Source organism: Macrosteles quadrilineatus, unplaced genomic scaffold (genome assembly GCF_028750875.1).
Source record: "Macrosteles quadrilineatus isolate MER2022 unplaced genomic scaffold, UCM_ALF_1.0 Scaffold_9__3_contigs__length_116548681, whole genome shotgun sequence".
Classification (NCBI taxonomy): Eukaryota; Metazoa; Arthropoda; class Insecta; order Hemiptera; family Cicadellidae; genus Macrosteles; species Macrosteles quadrilineatus.
The window spans coordinates 32,489,406-32,510,020 of record NW_026542602.1 but is presented as its reverse complement, the minus strand read 5'-3'; the positions used below and the strand labels follow the sequence as shown (position 1 = coordinate 32,510,020).

The 20,615-nt window shown below is 33.7% G+C and overlaps 3 protein-coding genes across 3 annotated transcripts; 2 read left to right on the top strand and 1 right to left on the bottom strand.

The window, feature by feature from the left end:
* The first annotated feature begins 488 nt into the window (after positions 1 to 488).
* On the top strand, positions 489 to 18,205 carry LOC129003314 (tRNA pseudouridine synthase-like 1). The gene is made up of 7 exons (XM_054431606.1): positions 489 to 513; positions 825 to 837; positions 4,674 to 4,802; positions 13,919 to 14,050; positions 14,625 to 14,789; positions 17,197 to 17,431; positions 17,864 to 18,205. Exons 1-7 carry the CDS (start codon positions 489 to 491, stop codon positions 18,191 to 18,193), a joined length of 1,029 nt encoding a protein of 342 aa, XP_054287581.1. The 3' UTR covers positions 18,194 to 18,205.
* Positions 5,001 to 10,204, bottom strand: LOC129002250 (uncharacterized). Its single transcript, XM_054429918.1, has 4 exons — positions 9,566 to 10,204; positions 8,681 to 8,749; positions 8,017 to 8,106; positions 5,001 to 5,134 (listed from the first exon to the last, which is right to left on the bottom strand). Exons 1-4 carry the CDS (start codon positions 10,088 to 10,090, stop codon positions 5,084 to 5,086), a joined length of 735 nt encoding a protein of 244 aa, XP_054285893.1. The 5' UTR covers positions 10,091 to 10,204; the 3' UTR covers positions 5,001 to 5,083.
* A 219-nt stretch (positions 18,206 to 18,424) lies between the features above and the next one.
* Positions 18,425 to 19,047, top strand: LOC129002251 (dual specificity protein phosphatase 19). The gene has a single exon (XM_054429919.1). It carries the CDS (start codon positions 18,433 to 18,435, stop codon positions 19,015 to 19,017), a length of 585 nt encoding a protein of 194 aa, XP_054285894.1. The 5' UTR covers positions 18,425 to 18,432; the 3' UTR covers positions 19,018 to 19,047.
* Positions 19,048 to 20,615: the final 1,568 nt, after the last annotated feature.

Genomic DNA, 20,615 nt, shown 5'->3' with positions numbered 1-20,615 from the left:
CCGTTCACTTAAGGGAGACTCGTAGTTACATCGCAAATTACGCAGTAAAATAAACATAATATAAACGTAATATAAACATTTTGGAACTATTGCATTTTTTACATGTTAAAATTGGTAATTAAAAAAAAGTTACCTTGTATGAAATAGCCCCGGGGGGTGGGGCTATTCCGTACAGTAGAAGGGGCTATACCGTACAGTTCAAAAATCATTTGTTTAGGTTAGTAATATAATCTGCTTAGTACTGGAACAAATTATTGTACAACCACTTTTTATTACTATATAAAGGTTGTAGTTAAGAAACAGTGTATTTATTACAATTCAAACATTTGAGAAGAAATTACATCTTCTTAGGTTGATTTTTGAAATGTAATTATTATGAAAAAAGTTATAAAATTTCATCCCAAAATTAAAAGAAAGAAGAAAAACTCTACAAATGTAGTTATCGGCAGACTCCTAAGCACTGCAAGCTGAATGGACCCACCCTGAACATGAGCAGCACCCTGTACCAGAGCTGTACGGTTTAGCCTAGCTCCAATCTGTACCTCGTGGGAATCTATATATTAATTTGAAACTGTTTTTCTTTGTCACAGCTATTTTGAGAGAACGGCTTGGCGTAGAAACTCGGTAGAGGTGTCTAAAGAAAGGTCCTGGTCTGTAGATGAGCCATCAAAAGAGAAACATGGAGAATTCCCTCAGGGCTCTGCCCCACTGGCCTTTAAATTCCCATCCCATGTTATTCTTATGGAGGAAAACGAGGTTTTTGTCATAGCTAATTTGAGAGAACGGCTGGGCGTAGAAACTTTGTAGGGGTGTCTAAAGAAAGGTATTGGTCTGTAGGTGAGCCCTCAAAAGAGAAACGATGCAAATTTCCTTGAGGCCTTTAAAGTTCACTCTGCAATTTTGTTTACATTTCGACCATATGGATAATTTTACACTACTTTTAATGAACCAGCTGTTAATATTAAAATTGTATTCAAAGGTCTTCTGAAACTGTCAAAATTAAATGTTTACATTATTATTTATGATTTTAAATGCCACTGCATGGCAAGTTTTTTATAGTTTCAACAAAATGATGAATTTATGATACGTTTGAAATGTTTTGTTCAAAAATCTATGCTTTATTGCTCTTAGAAAATTTTAAATTATGAAATAAGTGTGACTTATCAATTTCAAAGGAACATATAACTATTCCTTATCGGGTTAGCTTAAACATATTGTAAGGTTGGCGCTTGCCTTTTTTTTCCTACTTTCAATCACCATTTATTTTTAAATTCAAGAAAGAACACCTGAGATTCATTTATTGGTATAACAGTTTTTGATAATCGGGTTGAAAATTGTGTCATAGATGAGTACGTTGAGGATGAGAGCTGTGTTCAAGTTTTGGAATAGACTAACTACGGAGTCTATGGTTTTGGTAAAGTAGGTGAACTAATGTCAATTCAGGTACTTAAAAAAAATGTGTACACAGTTTTTATTTTGATGTACACATGTAGCTAGGTTGAACAACGCATCTAAACCTCACTACATACAAAACATTCGGAAACACAACAGTGTCATCACATCTCATCGCATTTGCATAATTTGTTACCAATGCTGGACTAGGTTATGGATTTGGTTCCGCAAATGTTCAAGATTTGTGATAAAATGTCCTACAATAATTATGGTTCATTCCAATCCACGAAATACATGCACAGCTTTATGTGATCTATATGGCCAAGGCAAAACTACCCCATAAGTTAATGAATTATTAAGTAAGAACAGGATTATTAAATACATGGGTCGATGTGCCAAGAGAAGGATTTAAAATTGCTGAGATCGAAGTAAGAATGTTAGGGTCAACCGGGGCTAATATGAACAAAAAAAGTAAACTTTTGACATTAACTCAAAAATGGTAAATGACAGAAGAAAAGAAAAAATAGTAGTGTATACAGCTCTTTTAGCTGAATCTATTTATTTACTAACAAAAACCATAAATGTAACCATTATTTAAAAAAAAATTAAAAACCACTGTTCACATTAGCCCCGCTAAAAGGGGCTAATGTGAACAGCCCATGGGGCTAATGTGAACACTCTTAATAACTCTGTTATTTACAACACTAGGCATATGTGGGGGCTGTTGTGAACAAGCCTAGGGTCTAGTCTACCAGTTGCAATAAGTCTCAATATTTTATCTCAAATAGTTTTTGAGATATGAAGGTATCTTTGGAGAGCCGCGGGTCGCCCTACGGTAACCCTTTTTTTTTAAACCATTTATAAATATTATACAAGGCTAATAATAAGATATAAACAAGAAAAAAATTATCTGTCAACATACCTGAGTACCTATTTATTAAAAATTTCTTCCACATACAAATTGTTTAAAGCACTTAAAAAAACAATAATTTAAGACAATGGAAATTGTTCGTTTAGGCAAATGACAGTTTATTGCACTTTTAGGCCTATTAGGTAAATATAAAAATGTGGGCTAGGCCTATTCAACACCTTAACTGTTGTCTTTGTAAAATTAAAACTGTTTTATCACTGTAAGGCCTTCAAAGAAGTTTATTGAGGAACTTACGCCTCAAAAACTTCGACAATTTTGTCGAAGACATACTTATGTCTATCACTGGTTCCACATACATTAGGGGCTGGAAGTTTCCCCAAAATGTCAGTGGTAGAAACAATAAATATATCATCTTCTTTTTTCAGGAATGATTTTTTTTCCTCATCGCAGGATTTAAATCCCATCACTTCGATCTCCCCGTCAGCCTGAGCTTGTATATATAGTACAATATATACTGTATATATTGTTGTTCATAATAGCCCCCATTCACTGTTCACATTAGCCCCCCAACTTTGAAAGCTTATAACTTTGGCTGTTATTAATATATTTTAACTTTGGGAAAAGAAAAATAATCCCCAATTCTTATTTAACAAAATTCAGGCTTAAGATTATTCCTACAACCAATGTAAAAATTGTTATAACAAAAGTTTTCACTTTGCGCGGAAAAGTTTTTTGGGCGGAAAAAAAGTGTTTTAACAAAGTATTTTTTTAAAGTACCTAAAAGTCAAATTTGAAGTTTTCTCATTATGGACACAAAAAATACAATAAATTTCCTTTCTAATTATATTTTTTTCATGATTAAAAATCCCAGATAAATGACTTTTAAAGTCATTGTTCATATTAGCCCCAATATTTTGGTGTGTTCATATTAGCCCCGGTTGACCCTACTGCTTTCTGGAGAATCAGATATTTTTATAAAAAAAAGATGAAGATTTTCTTATAAATCCGGATACAATCTAAATGATTTTCCTAAAGCAGATGGAATTAGTGGTTAGTAATAAATATTGACTGGGACGGGTGGCGTCGTCCTGTAATCCAGCTACTTGGAGGTCACGGATTGTGGATATTTATAGGCATGCACTGTGGATGGGATACTCCCTGGTGTGGATTAACGTCCGCACTAGTGAGTACTACAACTATCCGCAGTACTATCCTGATAATTAGACCAATTCGTATATACCAAGGAAAAAATGTGGTTCGGATTCCACTATAAACTGTAGGTCCCTTAGTTGCCATTAGCTGTTTGGGCTATTAATTAACAGCTGTGTCTAAGGAATGTCGGCCTTAGTCACTAACAAGACTACAAGATCGCGCCACTCATCTTACACTCATCTCCATTCATACTTGGCTTAAAATACCTACATTGTATGGTCGCCATTTCATAAGAAAGTATAAAAGTATAAAGTATAAAGTGTAACATGATAGACTGATTATATGAACTCATTCTCCCATATAGTGAAAGTGGCTTTGGTATGAAACAAACTCATGAAGAAACAATTATAAGACTCCTAAAAAACCTTTTGGGCAGCCTAAAGCCGATAAAAAGAAAGGTAGGAAATATTGTGTTAAACGAATTCATCAATCACGTTTTTAGGGAACACAATCGTCATACTTATTATTGCTTATCCTCCCTTCATATAACTAAGATTTTAATGACTTCACTCTATCCAACGCAGTTAACTTAGCTGAATTTACATAAAACCTAAAGATTAACCGTAGATTTTGACGGGGTTCCACTAGTTTATAAACTTAAACTCAAATTGTATCACTTAACCAATCATTGCTAATAACCAAAAGAGAGCTTAAGAGATGTAGTTTATTATGATCCCACAGTTAATAGACTACGCTAAAAGCTACTTCACTATCTTTTTATTTAGTACTGGACAATAATTAGAAGCAAGTGAGTTGAAACATGTTTTTCTACTGAAACATTCAAACTAGCACACATAGCAAAACGATGCAGATATGTAAACTTGCGCATTCTGCTGCTAGATAGCAGCACTTGTCGGGATCACCTAGCTTGAATTCTAGGCCAAAAAAATGGGTGTACGGTTTAGCCTCGCTGTATGGTTTAGCCCCGCTCTCCCCTATACTAAATTACTTAAACTTAAACCGGTAATAAAAATTATCTTTTGGACTTTCAACACTATTTTGGGTCTCTTTCATGACCTAATGATTTTATACTGTTATTTCCAACAATATACTTAGTCCATGATTATTAGAAAATACAATTTAATAATACTAGTTTGTAAAATATAGCTCTTGTGATAGGTAGTTGTTACTGTACCAACACTAACACTCCAAATAACAGTATAGGCCTATTGATTTCCTATAGATTATTTGGTTTCAGGGGATTTCAGAAACAAAATTTAGATGGAACAAGTGAGTATAAAGATCCTCATACTATCTGTGGGCTACTGGAAATTGCCTTGAAATGTTGCAATCCTCTAAACTATCCAAAAGTGGTTGGATCTAGCAGGTACATATTTAATTACTTATTTTTCATAGTAATCATGCCATGGTTGTTTGTTCTGATTTATTGTAATGTACCTCCTGTCATCCCGTTAATTGCAAAAATGCTTGAACTAAATTAAATTATCATTGTCAACTGGTTTATGCCATAAAAAAAAACAAAAAACGGTTTTGCATTAATTTTGAATTTTTATTTAGTCTTTAGTACTTTTTATAGATAACATATTTCACATCTAGCTATTTCAGCAATTCTGAAGTCATATTCTACTGGAGTGTGACTGTTGTCATTCACGTAAATCCGAGAAGTACGACCATGAAGGTAACAAATATGTTTGCCAACTGAAACAATAAAAACAAGAATTATTACGATCATACATACTCAATCGAAAGCAGCGCACAATAGTAATAAAAAAATCAATAAAATATTATTCTAACTGGGCCAGCGTTACATATGGTGTCCGCAAGGTTCCATACTTGGGCCTTTATTATTTATTATACAGGGTGAATAAAAAGTCAAGACCCCCCCATCTAATAAAGACCCCCCTTTTGGGGGTCGTGCAATCTTAGCAGGAAGTTTCATTTTATGATTTTGAAATTTTTGAGTGTCCCCCCAAAAGGGGGGATTTGGGGGGTAACTCGTATATTTTAAATGTAAACCCCCTTCAAGTGACACCTCATTTTAAAGTGTTTAACAAAAACTTAAAGAATGGTGAAAACTAGAGGTCGCCATCTCTTTTCTATCCAAAATGGTAGCCCGTCAAATGTTGTGGAAAATCAATGGTAAAATTGGTTCGTAATAGTAATATTGCCTACCATTTTGGATAGAGAAGAGATAGCGAACTCTGGTTTTCACCATTCTTTAAGTTTTTGTAAACACTTCAAAACAAAGTGCCACTAAATGGGGGTTTACATTTAAAATTTTTGAGTGTCCCCCCAAAAAGGGGGAATGGGGGGGGGACAAATAAAAACTGTTCAATGTAAACCCCCCATCAAGTGACACCTCATTTTGAAGTGTTAACAAAAACTTAAAGAATGGTGAAACCCAGAGTTCGCTATCTCATCTCTATCCAAAATGGTAGCCAATATTACCATTACGAACCAATATTAACCATTGATTTTCGACAACATTTGACGGGCTACCATTTTGGATAGAGAAGAGATAGCGACCTCTAGTTTTCATAATTCTTTAAGTTGTTGTAAACACTTTAAAATGAGGTGTCATGAAGGGGGTTTACATTTAAAATATTTGAGTTACCCCCTAAATCCCCCCTTTTTGGGGGACACTCAAAAATTTCAAAATCATAAAATGAAACTTCCTGCTAAGATTGCACGACCCCCAAAAGGATATCTCTGTGTATTTACTTGGAAAAATATTAGATGGGGGGGGGGGTCTTGACTTTTTATTCACCCTGTATTTATTAATGACTTGCCTAATTGCCTTTCCACAAATTCCTGTGCTTTCACTTTGTATGCCGATGACACAACTGCTCTTTTAAAAAGAAAAACACTAAGTGAACTTAAATTAACTTTTGACAGCACAATTAAAAAAATCAATGAGTGGTTTGAGAGCCATGGTCTGAAATTAAATGAATTGTAAAACCAATGTTCTTCAATTTAAACTCAGAAACAGAGTTGCAGACACCACAATCAGTAATACAAAAATTGTTAAGTTTTTAGGTCTAAATTTAGACTCAAAATTAAGTTGGTCCGACCACATTCATCATCTAAATAAAAAATTAAGGCCAACAAGGTATTCACTGAGTGTTCTATCCAAGGTCACGCCTCTAGAAGTCTGCTTGACAGTATATCATGCATATGTTCATTCTTTGTTGGCTTATGGCGTCACTCTGTGGGGTAACTCTGCAGAGGCCAAGAAAGTGTTCACTTGCCTAAAGTCCATTCTCAGAACTATTTTTCACCAGAAGTCTAAAAAAAGCTGTAAACCTTTTTTCAAAAAGCATTCCATTTTAACATTACCATCTCTTTATATATTTGAAATAGCAAAGTATGTTCATGCAAATCCTTTCTTTTATGAAAAATATAAAATAAGTCATAACTATCAAACGAGAAATAATAACAAAACTTTTTAATATCCCAAACATTCGCACACAAAATTTGAAACTGGGCCTCTTTACATGGGATTACAAATCTACAATCATTTACCTAATTCATACAGAACTTAATCAAAATCAAATTTTACTTATAAGCAGGAGACTTTGAGCCAGAAAGCGTATTACAAAATTCAGACGTTTTTTAAAGATAAATTTTAATAGTTTTTACTCTTGTTAGAGTATTATTAGATTAAGGAACCTAGAGTCGGGACCACATAAGTTTGCAGTTGAGGGAGGAGCCTATTTACCATATGGTTTTGAATGAACCAATGAGGACGGAGCGGTGTTGCCAAATCTTATATATATGTTGCCAAATACCAGCTGATTTGAAAATATTGCTTTGTATATATTGATTAGTGTTGTCATTGGGCGATGTGGCAACGTCGCACTAGCCTCGTCTTGTGATTGGCTGCCACCAACTGCAAACTTACATGGTCCCGACAATAGACATAAATTAGGTATAAATTGTCCATGTACCAGCTTGGGAATTACTTTTGTAATTATTGTATCAGGCGTCATGTACAATAAAGCTTTGTCTATTGTCTATTGTCTGTCTATAGTATGACAATGTCACCTGGTTTGTCTGGCTGTGCCAGAGCATTGTAAAAACCGTTACCGTATGTTACAATAAAGATTACTTTGAATTTCACTTTGATAGGAAAGTTCAAGAGGAATGAACAAAATTCGATTTATCAAGGATTTCGAATTATTGAGGTCCCACTATTTACTTTTTGTTTTCTACTCAGTGTTTTGTAAAATGAACTTTGACAGATATACATGATTTCATAATATTTACTACATTGAAATTAATTTGATTTTAACTTACACACGTTACACAATTCAATTGAAAGGGGCCAACTCTTTGTCAGTTTGTTAAAACCGTTGACCTAACTTGGAAAAATTCATATCAGGCTTACTGCACAAATTTTGGTTTTACCAGTAAAGTTTATTGTTTTTGTCTCAATATTGCACATTATGAGACGTTTCGTTATTGGAAAATCTATATCTAAATCTAAAATTGATCTCAATTAGGCACCCAATGTAAAATCTTCCATTAAGTGCTGCACCCAGTGTTCATGTGTATTTAAGAATGGTTTCCAATTAACTCACAGAGAGCAGTAGTGGCAGGTGTAGCTTGAAGCAGTCTTGTACTGAGACGTGTAGCTTTCGTATTCTCACTTGCTCCATCATCACGACCAGCTGTTGACATAGGCTAATCACAGAGAAGTAAGGTACATAGGGTACATTGTGTATTCTCCCTCTAAGGAAAGATCCTTTGAGAGACTGATTTGTAAAACAGCCCATGTTTGTGTAAGAAATCTGCTCTTGATTTACTGATTCAATGCTCACAAATCTCAATGCAAAACTGACTTTGGATGCCTTTTGAGAATAAAAACTCTAGTTTAAGTATTTATTGAGTGAAAACGATTAAATGATAAGAAAATGAGACACAGCAACAGGAAACTTAAAAACAGAAACTTGAAATTGTTTTATTTGTTGTAAATGTGTCAGTTTGAGTTCAATTCCATAACCATAATCTTTATCCCACAACAACACCGTGCCTTGGCCTTCGTGGCCTTTGGCCCCGTGCAACATTTAAATTTGTTAATTTAAACTGTGGCGTTGACTGTGACATGTTAAGATCAAATAGGTTGTACAACTTGACGATACTAAAGAACTCATTCGAATTCAGTAGTGGAGTAATCTTCTTTTTTTAATTCTTTGAAAAACAATTGCGGACCACTATATAATAAACACACTAATTTTACATTACCAGTTGATGAACTTTAGGTGATGTATTCTTATAAATGAGTCCTTGGATTTCCAATAGTAATTTATCTGCCTGAAATTGAAAAAAAGTTATTTATTATATTTTGAATGTTTAGTTGACTGTGTTTTTTGAAACATAATCTTTTCTGCTTTTTCATAGCAGTTTGGTTTTTATTTGAACGTGTCCACTACAATAATTCTTACTATGCTTCAGTCGTTTCAGAAATCTTCCCCTCAGAGTAAATGGGGTGAAGTCCTCCTAATTTCATAAATTGTTAGTTTTTTTTTGTGATGGACAAATTTGTCGCCTGTTTTTTCTTGGAAAATATGTGCCAGACTTTAGGCACCTGCAGTCTGCACTCTACTGCTTTCTCAGCACACTGCTAATACATAGAGCCCTCATAACCCTGCACTCTTCTGTAACCCTCTAACCCTGCACCTACCCTAATGCCTGCATACCCTTTTGCTACTACTTACATTCGTCAGGGTGTAAACGGAGATTGGTATTTGAGTGAGTTTTTGAATATCGCTTTATCAAAAATATATTTTACAGTTGCAGTAGTGGTTTTTCTGCTTTGTTGGATATTTATGTAATAATGGCTTCTAAACAAAAAAGTCAATGTTTTTAATGGAATACAAACTTAAAGCCTTGAATAGGTTTGATTATAAAGAAACTTTAAATTTATAGACTTTTGATAATGTAACCATGTTTTCGGTTATTGTAATTTTCGGCCAGATCGAGTCTCTACTGTATCTCCCAATTTATAGTCTCCTACATTGGACAATTCTTTTGACACATTTTGTACCTTAGAATTATATTTTGGGTAGTTTTACATTTATTTTGGGTAGTTTTACATGTGTCGTATATAAAAAACTGCCTGAGACTTACCTCAGTGTCTATAAGATGACTGCAGTAACACATGAGAGACATGGACCATGTTCCAAGTAAGAGGGGCATGTAGAGTGACACGTGCTTAATCATCTTCCTAAAGTAGATATTGACATACATGATGACTGACATGCCGACTGTGATGTAGTTGAACAAATGAGGACTGAAAGCCTGTGTAACGAGATCTACTTGTTGGTAGGCCATCCATTGGGTGTGTACCAAACGTAAAATACCTTCCTTAGTCACATCACCTACAGCTTTATCTTTCATCTGAAGCCTTATGTCTCTGAAAACCATTGCGGTGGAAAAGCACAACGCATTGAAGGTGATCTCTAAACTGAAGTTGAGAATGTACATTACTTGGATGGACAAATTAGGGATGTTCAGTTCATGTACTGTGAAAACCAAAGGGGTACTTAGTAGGTAAACGAGAAAAGAAGAAAATACTAGCGATAGAGGAATAACTATGCTTTGTTGATATTTTGTGATTTTTAAAAGTGCGTACATGGAGTTTAGGCAGTTCATTATTTTGTTCCTCGAGTACAACACGGCGATGAAATATACCCAGGTGATATTCCACAGGGTGACCAAATAGTGGCCTTTGATTAGAAAGAAGAAGATAGTTACTGTGAAAACTACGGTTGCCAATACCACTCGCACTTGGGACAGCTGAAAGGGAGGACCTGAAAAATATATAATTAATCAATTTTGTAAAGAGACGCAAACTTTTAAAGGCACAGAGGTCTTTTTACCTCTATGAAATAGGCCACGATTATTTTCATTCAGTACCACTAGCTTTCATGTTTTGTTACAAAAGAAAAGTTCTCTAAGTTTGCTATTTTGTTAACACATAATTAAAATACTCACTATAGAAACAAAAAGGGAACATACTAACCAACATGTACCATCAAAACACTATTTAGTAGTAGCCTTTGCTCTTTGATGGATGCCTCTTACCAGGGATTGTCCAATCTTCATTGTACTGTATTTGTGAAATTGAGATTAATATTTTAGTGTTGTGGATTTATATTTTGTGAAGTAAAAATCCGCTTCCTCAGATTTTTTTGGAAAAATAACTCAAGTGCATTGAAGGTAATTTTATTGATAGTTTGATGCAAAGGGTGTATGACAAAAATGTAAGTAACTAATCATTGGTTTGTAAATTCTGGTGAATAAGTAAGTACCTGTGTTAACCTTGTGGAATGTGTAAGGCATAAGTAAAACCAGATAAGCAAAATAATAAGGGAGTCCAATTATGGCAGTTTTACTAATTCTGCACTTCATTTTACGACTTAAAACTTGCCCTCTCCCTCTTCCAATTCCAACTACACAGAATAACTTGATTGCCTCAAAGTAAGGGAAATTAATGGGGTTCACATATTTAGCAGATCAAGTAGAAATATTTAGTTAACATTTGTGAATGATTGACACGACAATGAGGGATGTTATTTCTGCCTTGTTAATGTATTGGCTCGGCACCTGTATGCCTTTAATCCACTAAAAAGTTTATTTAGTGTGAAGTGCAGTACTGACATGTCTTATTAAGTGTTTATTTTTATTGTTTATGATGAAGTTTGGAACAAAACTACACAGTTTTCATCAAATTTTATGACAAGTATAAAAATAACAGGCGGATAAAATATATAGTCCTTGTTGGTATATTTAATGGGACCTTTAAATTAAAGAAGAAAAATCTGTATTCAAATTGTGTAATGTTGTGGCTACAAGCAAGTTATTTTAAATTAAAAACAATCGTTAGACTTTTACATTTTACAACTAGTTAGATCGTAGTTCACTTTATTCTCCTACATTTCCCATATTCCTCAAATTTCTCTAGCTTTAACTAGTAAACTTGAAAAAAAAACTTATATATAAAAAAAATTTGGTTTTTCTTTTCTGAGTTCGTTTGGATCTTCTACCTGACCGATTTTCATGATTGAAGTCTCAAACTGAAGGTGTGCATGCATAGACTTGCCATGAAGCGTCAGCATATATTTATCTATAATCCCACTCGGCTTATACGTAAACAAAATTTGCTTTCCATGTATTTCTTATCCTGGGAGTTAAATTTGGTTTCTCTTTTCTTGTTTGTTTGGCTCTTCTACCTGACCGATTTTCATGATTGAGGTCTCAAATATAATACCACTCGGCTTATACGTAAACAAATTTTGCTCCCCATGTATTTCTTATGGGAGTTAAATTTGGTTTTTTTTCCGAGTTCGTTTGGCTCTTCTATCCATCCGATTTTCATGATTGAGGTCTCAAATTGAAGGTATGCACACACAGATTTTACCGCAAGCATCGAAATATATTTATTTACCTACTGTATTACTCGACCAAAAAACATAATTTGATTCATTTTCAAATTCTTACTTTAATTTAAGATGAATTTCACCAGTTATATATTCCTCTAATATATTCCTATATTTTTGGTCTAAGAACCTTCAGTAAAATACCGGCTTTCATTTAAGCTATTAGTTATTCAAATCGGACGAGTTTCAAGCAAACCCAAGGTGAGCAATCAACAAAAAAAATTTTTCATAAGATTTTTCTATGAATAAAATCAATAGCTCCAAGTATTGTTGAAGTTTTTTATATGTTTTATACTCAAAATAATCAGTAAGTTATAGGCTCTAATTTGAGCTGTATTGATTGTTTGAATCAGTTAAACTCAAGATTATTACTCAATAAAAAATCATAAACTTGATTATTTCTCGGATATTATATTTATTTTAACACTGCGGAGCAGCATGGATCCTCTAGTATTATTTTAACTAGTTTTTTAAAACGTTTTTATTAGCTCGCTTTCTTGTCCGGAAAAATTTTGAAATCAATTTTATACTAACTTCCCGACGAGCTAGAGACTTGAAACTTGAAACATAGCTCATAAATGGATGACAATGCAATATTATATCTTTTAATTTTCATATTTCCCTTGGACTACGCCCCATGGGCTTGTTTTTATTAGCTCGCTTTCCTACAAATTTTGATATCAGTTTTAAACAAAGTTCCCGATGAGCTAGAGACTTGAAACTTGAAACAGGGCTCACAAATGGATGACAATGCAATATTATATCATTTAATTTTCATATTTCCCTTGGGCTACACCCCTTTCGCTTCCAAATTTTCCATGTTTACATTTTAAAAGAATGTAAACATATTAATTAATTTAAGTCAGCTGTAAATACTTAAATTTGAAAGTTAGAAGAGCAGAGGTTAAGAGGTACAGGTTATGCTCCCAAGATGGAATGGGCACATGGGAGGGACTAAGGCTAAAGGTGTAGTGACGTCATATCTCTAGTGGCTAATGTCTACTCTTGAGGCAACACGATTACCATAACGAAACGAAGTGATTTCAGCGGCGTTCGTGGCATAGAAGGTAGCGTTTCGGATTGAAGTTCAGGAGGTCCCGGGTTCGAATCCTGCTGGCTGCACTAACTTTTTGTCAACAATTTTTCATATCAGCAAGTTTGGTTGGTTAGGTTAGGTTATGACAGTTTAATTTTATAATAATAAATTTTAAAATTAATTTTATAATTAATTAAAAATTATAAGTAATCATTAATTAGATTTTTATGTTATACAGTTTTTATATTATCAGCAAGTCTGGTTGGTTAGGTTTATGTTATGAAAGTTTAATTTTAAAATATAAAAATTTATTTTATAATTAAAAAGTTAATTTTATAAGTAAAAATAAAATAAAAAATTAAATTTTTTCAACTTAGCGGTTCTAGCGGCGAATGCTGACACTACAAGATATGTTAGCCTAAGTCCCTCCCGTGTGTCCCACCGCTCCCAAGATATTGTAAAAATATAAAACAATCATTTCAAAGTAAAGATAAAACATCTGATTACAGATAATAAGGTTTTGGATTTAGGTTGTGTATTAAGAGGCTATATAAAATAGATTTAACATATTTACACATTAAAGACTAAAAACTAGAAAATAATTTATAAATAAAAATACTTTTTAAAAATGCCACGTTTTTAAACGCACTAAAAAGTATAAAATAATTTATAAAATGTTGAGAAAATAAATACTTGTAAGATTTAAAACGAAAAACGTGGGGCACATGCAATAGATCATAATACAGTAGTTCAATAGGTGAAGTTAATTGTAAATCAGCATGCGCCCCACGTTTTTCGTTTTAAATCTTACAAGTATTTATTCTCTCAACATTTTATAAATTATTTTATACTTTTTAGTGCGTTTAAAAACGTGGCATTTTTAAAAAGTATTTTTATTTATAAATTATTTTTAAATGTTATTCACAGGTTATTCATATTGGCTGCTGTATGGTTAACTTAGACAATATTTAACTATAATTTTAAAATAATAACCAATGATTTCAGGACAGACAAAGGCGTTCACGCTCTATGTAACACAGTACATGTGGATTTGGAAGGAGACTTCAAAAATATAAATTCATTTTCAATTGCTAAAACAGCAAATGTATTTTTTGCATACAACGACCATGATATAAGGTAGATTTTTAGGAATAAGGTGGCATTAAGTAAAAACATTAAATTTTCTGATCAAACTCATTTGTAAAAATAAATCTAAATTACTTAATAATCGTTTTAATGTGGTAAAACATGATAAGATTTTCAAAAAGAATGTTAAAATTTAACCTCTCGAAATGAGTGCTTTGAGTTTTTATTGAATGCAACTCAAATACTGTAGTTTGATTTCATTTCTAGGAGTAATTTATATATGCTATTATAATTTTTTCCTTACTTAGGCCAATATTATTATATTTTCTTTTTATCTTATAACTTACAAAGTTCTAAAGAAAAGTTATAAAAAGCCAACTCTAAACCAAAACCATAGTGTTTGTAATACAATATGTACCTAAAGATTGATTCAATAACTACACACTAGCTTGAAACCAAGATTATAACCATAAGATTTTAGTTTTATTTATTGGAAAATCTGGTTTGAAGTCTTGCTTGTACTGGTCTGTAATTGAATGGATTTTTACACAATTATTTGCTTGTACACCACAAATTAATCCATAGAATGTGCTCATCAGTTAACAATGGGTCCTATGATTTCCAGGATATTGAAAGTTCAACAAGTAGCAGATGATTTTCATTGTCGCCACAAAGCTTGTGGTAGAAAATATCTTTATCGTTTAGCATTTCCGAAACCTGGGGCTCCCTTCTATGAGAAAACTGTCATACCTTACCCCGTCTCAGAGTTCAAGCGTTGTCTGTTTTTACAGTAAGTATTGCTAAGTCTGTTTCTATTACAAACTAACAGAGAAAAATGTATGGCTAACATCAAGAAAAATATACATCTGATGTCCACAACTGTATAAGATTTAAAGATATTATCCAAACACTGTAAGAAATATATATATTATATATACCTACTGCCATTCAAAACAGCATTGAGTACCAAAGGGTGAACATTTTCCATTTCTTGCCTGTCGGCATCAAAAAGTCTGTTAGTTGTTAAATTTAGATATCTTGAAACCATTAAACCCAGGCCTGTTCGTAAAGTATAAAATTTAGTTTGAATTTAATTGTAAAAGTAAGGCATCTTGTTATTTTTATTTAGACAATCATAAAATGTCAGTTTGTTTTTACGGCAATAAAGTACAGTAGAGTCCCGCAAACTCGGCGTAATGTGGACTGGAAGGGTGCCGAGTTTGTGAAATGCCGGGTTATTGGGAACTAGGGTTAAAAATAAGAACAATACAATTTTTATTCCTTTTCGCTGCCTTATTTATTTACATTTATTTTACAAGTAGGTATTAAGTCATCAGATATAGTACAACAAATCCTTGGTACGAGTTGCAAATGCTTTGACTTGAGCCCATGTTTAACTCGGACTCAAAAAATCACAAATTTTCTGAGCCAGGTGATGGCCGAGTTATCCAGACTGCCGGGTTATCGAGTGCCGAGTTTGCGGGACTCTACTGTATTTGATTTCATTTGATCTTTTTGTGAAAAAAAAAAAACAACTAATTGTGATAGCTCAACGATAATAAATGCCATCTAGGGCCAGAATCAACCACGCTTTAAACTGAACCAACCTTTCGTATCAGTGGTGCAGCCAGGGAGAGGGCCCTATATTTATATTTATGGATGTATTGATTCAAGATATCAAGTCTCAATATAGTACTTAGACATTGGTATCGGTATCGAGAATCGGTCGTCAAAAGTAGATTCTAATACCGATATCAGAAACTTTTGCAAAGATGCGTGATCCGAAAATTACCGCTTTTGCCGCGATCACGCAAGCCGACAATGATGTTTCAATGGGCGCAGGAGATGATGATGATGTCAACACAGCCACGGGAGATGATCAGAATTTTGCCGCGATTGCGAATAACGACAATAATGTCTTCACCACCGTGGGAGGGGTTCATGATTTTGACGTGATCGTGGAAGACTATGATGATGTTCCCGTTACCGTGGGGAATATTCAGGATTTTGGCATTACCGCAGGAAACAAAGACAATGTCTTCTTGGGCAAGAGAAATTGTAAAAATGTTCCCCCGATCACGGAGACGATTATTATGTCTACAAGACCGCGTTATGTCGACAGGACCGTGGGAGATGATAAGATTTTTGCCACAATCGCAGAAGACTACTATAATTTCCACATGACCGTGGGAGACCAGAGATGTTCATAGTTTTACTGCGATTGTGAGAGACGATAGGGTTTTTGTGACCGCGGGAGACGATGATGGTGTTTTTGAGTTTGGCTTGATCGAAAATCTCAGAATGGCATACCTCTAATTTTAATACTATTTTCTTTTTGATTTTTTTTGTTATATCTTTATTTGCTTTTGATATGTTAGTTATTTTAAGTGTTTGGAAGGAAATACACCTAAATTGGCTAATTAGAATTTGTAATTGTTGTACCTATTATATTTTCTTTACTTGAAAAACAATCCATTCCCTCAAAAATACTTAATGGAAGGACCTAAAGACAGGGGTTGGTGTAGTATAACCAATCCATTAAAAAATGTGGTAAAATTATTAAGAAACAGTATAACGGTTTCGGTTATATTTATATAGCCTAATATAATAGTCGATGCTAATATATAACTTTTTTACTTGACCTACTTTAGGAATGCAGATAAAATTAGTACCTAAATGTATATTTGCATTAAAACAAAATTTATTAATCAGTTTTAGTAATAATATTTTGGTAACTTGTTCATAAACATTTCTGGACAGTTAAACGTATCTCCAAATGGCATTACACGGAAACTATTCTCTAATTTAGAGCCTTCAGAGGTGTTATAAATTATGCATTATAGCACCTAAAAATACAAAAATTTTCAGGGGGCTCTGAACGCCCCCTATCATGGGTGGTATATCATATCCTCCCGGTTTTGGCCCCCCCAAAACGAAATCCTGGCTATAATGAAGGTTAAAGCTTTTTATTGTAACAAATATTGATGTAGTAAACATTTGAATCGTATTTAAATACAAAAAGAATGTGTAGTAGTGAAAGACTGATATGATTAGTTCCTTGGAACTAATCAAACTCACATCAAAATTTACTCACAGATCAAATTTTTGTTTTGCCAAAATTAACAAAATAACCGTTGAAAAAGGAGCAATCCATTGTTGAATTGAAAGTTATAGTTCACAATGAGTGTTTTGTTTAGAGAGGACACATTTAATGTAGAAGCAGTAAAGTCAGCCTGTGGTCTTTTCCTTGGTGAGAAGGACTTCAGATCATTTTCCTCAAAAAGCAGAGATGATCGTGAGATCAACACGATTCGTTCGCTGGACACTCTGGAGTTGACACCGGGACGGCCCATGGTGCATCAGGACAGTCTCACTGAGCAATACGACTTTTGGGACATCACTTGTAGTTCAAGATCATTTCTTTATCATCAGGTATAGATATATTGACTATCTACTTGCATTTGATATTATAGTTTATAGCTCATGACTGAAAATAATTCTTCATCGATGTCATCTTTGCTCTAAACAGGGTTTGCCCGATTTTTTATGTATGTGATTGTCACACAAAATTTAGCTCAACTGCCAATGCATTTTTTTTTAATCCCTGGAGGACCCAAGGTGGTTAATGTTAGAGATACATGTATTTTCCATATATTTTTATTTTGAGTTCCTGGTAAGATTCAGCTCAACTGCCAAAGTGTTTGTTTTTGGTTAGTCACTGAAGGAGCCAGGGCATATGTTAGGGATGCAGGTATTATCCATACAATTTTAGATTCAGTACCTGGCTCCCACTTCTCCAACACTAACTCTTTATTAATAATAATATGTCAGTGGATCTTTATCGTAATATCAGATAACTGTTAGGTCCGACGGATGGTGTCCTCCCTCTTGGCGTATGGCCAGGGTCGAATAAAGATAGCAGACCTGCAGCGGATGTTTGATGAGCCTAGTGAAGAGAGCTGGAGTGTAACTGGAGCACTGGTGTCTTCAGAGGGTCTCTTCCTGACCGAAATCTGGTACAAAGCTGAGGACTTAGCCTTCTCCGAGCAGACACATCGTCAGGAAGCACTGCTACATCAACTACAAGAGGAAACCCATCAGATTCTTGAGAAACTCAAGCTTCCTGATACAACTATTTTAGAGAAAATCAAACTCAGGGAAAGGCTTTTAGAAATTAAAAAGACTATTTTTTAGTTAGTAAACTATCTTAGTCAGAAATGAGATTTTAAGGTTAGTGTTCTTCAAGGCCGAACACTTGGTGTTCTTTGAGAAGATACAGCACCAGGAGGTGCTGCTACATCAACTTAAAAAACCATCAGATTATCGAGAAACTCATTATTTCACTACTGTTTTATAGAAGATCCAACTCAGGGAAATGTTTTTATAGCCTAAATTAGAAAAACAATTGTTTAGCAAATAAGTGAAGTGTCACAATGAGTTTTCTTGAATCCTTACAAAAAAAGAAAGACACATTGAGATCTACCGAGACAACTGTTAGGACTTCAGCCGGGGACGTCTACTTGGAGAAAAAGAACAAAAAGGGGGATTCTGTCTTGGAAAAAGTTGATAGAGGACCCGGTTATGTTGTTGATATGAAGCCAGATTTGCAGGTGGCGGAAGTTCTACCGGGATTGCTCATGGGGTCACAGGATGTGGCGCAAGACGAAGAACTGGTCAAGTATCACGGCATCACTCATATCCTCAGCGTAGGAGTTACAGTCAAGGACATTCCTGGTGTTCGACACACCTACATAGAAGCACTGGATCTACCAGAGTTTGACATGAATATAGTTTTTGACGAGTGCACTCGGATTATTAATGATGAAATAAAATCAAAAGGAGTAATATACGTACACTGCAATGCTGGGGTTTCCCGCTCAGCATCCGTTATCATTGCTTATTTGATGAAAACAGAGAGAATTCATTATCTGACAGCTTACGAGCGTTTGAAAATGATTCGTCCTTGCATCAAACCTAATGAAGGATTTATAACACAGTTGCTGCTTTTTGATGGTTGATCTTTTGTTAGTAAAATATTTTTTGTTACATATCTTGTGTTATATACCTTACAGTCAATAATATTCTAACGGCATATTACTGTTTTTTCCCAGTTATACGCTAAAGTATTTAATCATTGAGTCATCTCTTCTTAACTATACCATTTATAAGCAGTAACATTCGTCTTTAAAATCAATAAAATATTTTTAATACTACGATTAGCCAAAAATAACCTTGAGGCGGAAAATATATTTGATAAATTTAGACTCTTTTTCCTTCAAGAGTTCAATATTATCTCTCTAACAAAATGTCAAGCAAAACCCTTTAAGAGTTAATTTTACCTTTATACATCTTTCATTATTTTATTTTTAACTTACTGATCTCTGATCCTTTAGTGTTTTGTCCAATACATATTTTTAAATTGGCCGTAAGAGAATGGGAACTCAATAAGACTACTTATAATAATATAGCATTTATTTCTTGTAATAACATGTGTAAAGAACTCTACTATTTATACATTATTTACAAAAAAAATATACATTACGAGGAACAGGTACAAAAGCTTGACAAAACTAATTGGCTGTTGTACATATTACCATGTGGCATACTTAACACAGAACTAACAAACATTGGGTAGGTAAAGTGAGTGGTATTGGAGGGCACAGCAGACATGGTGGAAAACATTGAACAATGCAAGTAGAAACCTCTCATCTTATGTTAAAATTTGGAATCAATGTTTTTCATCTTGGCAGTAGATAGACTTTTAACCCAATTATAAAATTTTAAGCTTGTTTTTCAAGTCTAGTTCATCTTGGTGACCCTAGACACTAATGTCGATGACATTTTTTAAAAATTATTTTAGGATTTATTTTATTTTATAGAACTAAGGGACGAGTTATTGTTTATGATTAAATCGTTTTATTTGGTTAAATTAGATTTTAAGTAACTGAAATAACAAGAAACGAATTGTAAACAAAAACAAAATCATAGCGGCTTCGGACGGAACTAACAATAAAATTGCTTTCAGCTCACTAAAAGAATGATAAATCTTATAAAATCTGTTAAATTAAAAACTCAAACAATACTGGCCCATTAAATTCCTTGACGAAAATAACATTGTATTAAAGAGACAAGCCTGGAAAACTCTTCAAAATTTTAACTCAATTGGTCAATTTTTTTCATAATTGAGTAAGGTACAAACCAATTAAATTATTTAAAAAATGTTTGACATAAATGCTGTGCCCAAGGAAACATAGAACCACAATTAGGTGAGTATCATAAGATGTATAGGCTGCTGTTAAGTACATATTTTACTGAGATAACATATTACGTATAAATATTTAATATAAAAATACAGTCGTATAACAAACATAGACTAGTTAACATATCATTGAATAAAAACTTTAACCTCAGTCCTTAAGAAAAATCACAATATTAATTGAATAGAATCATAGACTAAACAACACAAGTAGACTTCTCATCCCATTGTAAATTTTGAAGCTCGTTTTTCATGTCTAGTTCATGTACAGTGACACTGGTCACTAGTGTAGTGGGAATTTCTTTTCTATTGTTTACGATTAATTCCATGATTTGTGCTTTACTGTTTGGTAACTAACTT